Source organism: Mus musculus, chromosome 4 (assembly GCF_000001635.26).
Source record: "Mus musculus strain C57BL/6J chromosome 4, GRCm38.p6 C57BL/6J".
Taxonomy (NCBI): domain Eukaryota; kingdom Metazoa; phylum Chordata; class Mammalia; order Rodentia; family Muridae; genus Mus; species Mus musculus.
The window spans coordinates 18,112,863-18,118,862 of NC_000070.6; the positions used below are offsets into that span (position 1 = coordinate 18,112,863).

The 6,000-nt window shown below is 35.6% G+C and overlaps 1 protein-coding gene across 5 annotated transcripts in view; it reads left to right on the forward strand.

The window, feature by feature from the left end:
• Mmp16 (matrix metallopeptidase 16) overlaps positions 1-4,617 on the forward strand; it is a 264,408-nt gene extending 259,791 nt beyond the window's left edge. For all 5 annotated transcript variants that reach the window (NR_135158.2, NR_166735.1, NM_001379518.1 and 2 more), the window contains one exon: positions 3,025-4,617. Coding sequence is in view for 3 of the 5 variants with exons in the window: in NM_001379518.1 (NP_001366447.1) it covers positions 3,025-3,359 (335 nt within the window). In the remaining 2 variants the exon portion in view is untranslated. The remainder of the gene's footprint in view (positions 1-3,024) is intronic.
• The last annotated feature ends 1,383 nt before the right edge of the window (positions 4,618-6,000 follow it).

Sequence of the window (6,000 nt, forward strand, 5' to 3'; positions counted from 1 at the left end):
ACATACATTCATTGAATTGTACAGCTTCTTTACCAGGATTCATCTCTGCTAAATAACTTACTGCTGACCATAATGTAGACATATTTCTAAAACTTGATACCAAACCATTTAACCACTCTTAAATGTGCTCTAATACATTCTCTAAAACAAAACAAAACAAAACAAAACAAAACAAAACAAAAGAGTTAACACACTTTCCATATTGCATTGACATATTCAGTGATCTGTTTTATCTTTCTAAATTTCTCATTTGGTTCAAACTAACTAACTATAGTAATCAAAATTCTATTCACTCATACCAACTAAATTGTGTGATTTCTTCTTAGGCATCATTCTTCAAATGTATTTTAGAGAGACTGAAAGGTTTTTAACTGTCCTAAAACTATTACAGAAAATCAAACTCTCCTTAAATTTATTCCTACTTTCTAAACAAATCAAATATTTATTTATGTTTACCGTTTTAGTTTAACTATATCCAAACTATTTTTCACATTTGTGTTTCATTGTGCAGCCCATTGTTTAACTGTTAAAAGAACTCTGTTTCTGGGTTCTGTTGATTGAGTGTATTAATTATCCTCTTCACAATTCCCTGTTAAAATCTCCAAATACAACTCATATAGCTATTTTACAAGATGTAGTCTATCCATTAATATTTATTGTGTGTTAATTAATTTTATCCAAGAAAACATAAAAAAAGAGAAAACAGATACATGTCTTATGTCAATAATGTGCCACTGAGGTAGACTGCTGTGTTGCTTTGTGAGGCCAAAACAATAGAAAATTATCTCAGAAGGTCCAATCTAATGAAAACAATATAAAGTGCACTACACTGTCATTGATTTCTCTCTTAAAAGTTTCCTCATAAGAAGCATAACACAGGAATCAAAGAGCACAGGTATTTCTTAGCAAGTGAATTGCTAAGGAGTTCATCTAATTATATGTCAGAAATGAAGATAATAAACCAAATTTTTTATAGTTGAATAGTACAGAATCAAAATTTGACAAATATTTGTTACAAAGATTTTAGACTTCCTCTTTTAATCCTACTGACCACTTTTACTTTAACAACTATATTTGGTAAGTGCAAATTCTGTTCCATGCTTGAAGTCTGCTACTGTAATATTTGAATTCTGGATGTATCACTATGGAATGGGCTTCTTCTGAACATTGCCCTTTGGTCCATTACCCCATAGTAACTTTTCTTTGCTAAAAATTAGAAATAAAGGCACTTCTAGATGAGCTTCCCCTTTGTAACCATTAGCAGTGTGTTCACCTACTTGGGACATCTAGTTATAAATCAATGTTTATTGTTCATCCCTGATCATCATCTGTTATTTGACAGGTGTTCAGGATTTCTCATCCAAACTTGCTGAATAAATAAATATGTCAGATCTTACCAGACTAATCAAATACTAGTTCTTCCACAGAATAGTTTGAATCTCTATACTCCTTTCATTTGGCAAGTTGCTATGACTGAAGACTTTTCTTCAAAATTTAAAGCCAAAACAGACTTTTACAGAACTAAACAAAATAATTCCCAATATAACATAACCAATAATGACCCGAAATTCTTGAGATTGCAGAATTCTTTATCCCAAGTGTAGGACCTATCTGAGCAGTGGCATTTAAGAAGAAATATCATGTGTTTTACCTCCAGCTATGAACTGATGCTTAAGGCTGATGCAATAGTATTCACTGTGTGTGCCTCTGAACCTCAACATCTCTCAAGAATAAAACAAAATTAATTCTTCTAAGTAGTGGAACAGTTATAAATGTTTTAAAAAAGTGCTTTTCTCAACTTAACATAGTAATAACATGCAATAACAATCAACATTTGAATTCTTAGGTTGTAGCAAAAGTGTAAAAAATAAATTAATGTATAAAATAAAATAAAGAACAAAACAGATAACACCCAAAATATATATTTAAATTGGCACAGCATTTTCTATTTTATTGTTGATTCTGTTTTACTCAAAAAAAAAAAAAAAAAAAAAAAGAATCAAATCTAAGTAGCATAGTCACAAACATAGGTATGTGTCTGAAAATGTTGAAAATGTTTCTAAGAAAATCAACAAGTTTATGTATGTTAAAACTTAAAACATGTATTATGCCAGGCAGTAGTGGTGCATGCCTTTAATCCCAGCATTTGGGAGGCAGAGGCAGGCGGATTTCTGAGTTTGAGACCAGCCTGGTCTACAGAGTGAGTTCCAGGACATCCAGAGCTATACAGAGAAGCCCTGTCTCTAAAAAACAAAAACAACAACAAAACAAAACAACAATAACAACAAAAAAACAAAAACAAACAAAAAAACAACATTATGTTGGAACACAGATTACTGAGGTATTTGAAACTTCTTAAATCAGTTACTCATAGATTAAATGGAAGTATCATTTGAATACTAAACATAGAATTATATTTTTTCTGTATTACTAAAACATTTAATAATAATTTTTAAAATTCCATAAAGTGTAGCTAGGTGGTACAAATTTAGAATAAAATAAGTATGCATCACACACACACACACACACACACAAATGGAGAAAAAACATTTACACCACAAGCACTGGGGAGAATTAGGTAAAAAAAAAAAACACAAAAAAAAACAAAAACAAAAAATCCTTATTGCCCTGTGTTGGAGGCCAATCTGCACTCTTTAGCGAGTTCTAAGACAGCTTGGGATCAAGGCTTAGACCCTTTTTCAGAAAAGAGAAGGTGCATGGAGGAAGGCAAGGGAAGGGAAGGGAAGGGAAGGGAAGGGAAGGGAAGGGAAGGGAAGGGAAGGGAAGGGAAGGGAAGGGAAGGGAAGGGAAGGGGATAGAAAAAGAAAACAGACACAATTCCTGGATGATGCATGCACAGCCTTTGCAAGATAGTTGAGCTGATAACCTTTTTTTTTCCCTTAGAAATTGAAAGGACTTAGGATATTAAGCTACATGTTTTGAGAAGTTGCCTATTTCATTATCATCTATATGCATATATACAGTCACAAATGAGTGGTACCTCTGTGTATGTTTTCTCTCCAGGCTTTACCTATTTCTACAAAGGAAAGGAGTATTGGAAATTCAACAATCAGATACTCAAAGTAGAACCTGGTTATCCAAGATCCATCCTCAAGGACTTTATGGGCTGTGATGGACCAACAGACCGAGATAAAGAAGGACTCAGCCCACCAGATGATGTAGACATTGTCATCAAACTGGACAACACAGCCAGCACTGTGAAAGCCATAGCTATTGTCATTCCCTGCATCTTGGCCTTATGCCTCCTTGTATTGGTTTACACTGTGTTCCAGTTCAAGAGGAAAGGAACACCCCGCCACATACTGTACTGTAAACGCTCTATGCAAGAGTGGGTGTGATGTAGGGATTTCTTTTTTCTTTCTTTTCTGGGAGTTTGTGGTAACTTGAGATTCAAGACAAGAGCTGTTATGCTGTTTCCTAGCTAGGAGCAGGCTTGTGGCAGCCTGATGGAGGCTGACCTTCCAAACCTAGATGGTTGCTGGTCCTGCACATGAGTGGAAATATAATCATGGAGAAGCTTCCGTGATGCACAGTATCTGCTGTTCTCCAGTCCTCTGTCTTTCTTTGTCATTCAGTTCTAGGCCTTTCCTCTGCACGCTCAATGCCCAGTAAAATTTCAGGATTAACTGAAGAAGAGGAAATATAGAAGAAAAGTTTCTTCTTAATTTTTTAAAAAATACATTTCCTTCTGAAATCTGAGCCCATTTCTGGGAAAGAGAAAGAAAGAGAGAGAAAGAGAGAGAGAGAGAGAAAGAAAAACAAAAAGAGCAAATCAAAAAACCCATAGGTTTTTGCTTTAAGGCAAAAGAAGAAAGAGTTTAAAAAACAACAAAATCCACTATTGAACTTTCAGGAAAGTGTGAAGATCCAAAACAGCTTTGTCTCCAAAGAAGATAGCTCTGTGACCACTATGGATAGTCTCCTGCACATCGTTTTGTCAGGTGGGAGATCTGGAACACATGCAGGATGCTAGACTGTTGGGACAGTCATTTTCCAACAAACAAGGGGCCAAAATATCTGCAATATAGTAACAGCCTTAATAATACATGCATTTTTCGTTTTCTACAGCTGTTCTCAACTATGTCCACAATGTATCATCACCTCCATACTCATAGCTGTGTTCAAACAGGACCTTTCGGTTGTTTTGAAATATTTCTGAACCCCCTCCTGCCTCCTGACCCAGAATCATTGTGATGTTCTTCCCAGTTGTGTTAGGCCTTTGTCCCAGGCCGTCCATTGGTCTGTCAGCAATACTCCGCGCAAAGCAGAGCAAGAAGTATTGTGTCTCTGAAGGAAAGAAGGTGATGGTTATTTTATAAGGATCTGTTACTCTTTAATACATCAGTGGAACCCTTTGAGAACTATCGGACCAGCTTACAGAGTCAGGATGATCAGTCTTGCAATCTGGTCATTTGTAGAACTGGCCAAAAGGGAAAGCCATCACAGGTTTCGAGAAGTTCAGATTTGTAAAGCATACCTTACAATCCCATGTAACTCTTTAATGACTGACAGTACTGCATAAATGCTTTTATAACAACGATGATGTGACTTGCCAAAACTTTTCTGGCAAATAAAAAAGATATTTTGTTAACAGTATCTCATGAGAGTGAAATTTTATTTGAATAATTGGTTAGAAAAGTCTAAGCTTTTTCTTCTTCAGACATATTGATTTTTTTTTTATTTAAAATCCACTGCATGAAATCTGTTTGCCATAAAATATGCAGTTAGCATTGCTTGGTTAAGACTGAATTAAAATGATGACTCTGAGTTGCATGAATACCTACCAATGCATTACCTATCGCATGTCAGCCATAGTTCTCAAAGGGTTGGTGTGGCTTCTGGCATTTAGCCATCTATTTGATCACTGACAAAGCCAAGAGACACCAAAGCATCCCATTGTTGAGTGTAATTTGTCCTAACAGCAGTATTGTCATTCTCATGTGACCTGCAGAGCAGGATCATATCAATATTTTTTTCCTAGAGAAAAGTCAGCAACTGACAGACCTCTTTATTGATTTTAGAAGCTGCTTCTTGCAGTGAATGGCTTTGCAGCCACTGGGCTGTGAACTTATTAGAGATGGTCAGAAGGAAAGCACCCCATGAGTCAGACAATTGGCTTTGTGTGAAAGCCAGCTTTTGAGGGGATTAGCTTTTGAAACAATGAACAGCTTGCCTTGAACTTGATATTGATCTGTTGACTGTCATTAACAACAACTTAAACACTGTCTTCTGTGAAAATGTTCCTTGAAGAGCCCTGTTCTGTGTCTTTGCCCTTTGACCTTTAACTTGCAAACTGGCACAAACTGAAGGAAATCTGGTGTCACTTCTCCACTGGATTGTGATTCTCTAAAACCTAGTAAATGAGCTGTTTCCTTCGAGTGGAGAGAGAGTTTCAGTAGTGGATCTGCAGGTGGCGCTTTGCTCTCTACATGCACACTCTGAATATGCCCTATAGGTAGAGGTATTTTTTTTCTTTAATTTCAAGCTTAATTTCATTATTTTAGTAAAAATTACAAAAAAATAGGAAAAAAAAAAACCTCAAATACTTGAATGGCCAGTGTGGCTTTTATATAAAGCAGGAATTTTATACTAGTGAAAATTTCTTACTCATTTGCTAATAATACACATTTCCAGATGATTTTTAATGAGTGTAGGTATACATTCTTATTTGGAAATGGATAGTTTGGCTGCCTTGAATTTATATTTATACTCAACATAGCATGAAAGTTAGAATGCCTTTGGTTCAACTACATGTTTATGATTTGGTTGGGGACATTTTTAATCATGGGTGGCATGCTGAAAAGCCTGGCAGAATGGTGTTTCCTACAATCCGAGCATATTTTGTAAAACTAAGAAAAAGAAACAGGAAAGAGAAATGGATTCATGGCTTCATAGTACCACATTATGCAATGCAGACTGTACTTCAACAAGACATTCATGATTTTGAATGTGAGGGTAAATAACACAGGGAGGGCAAGG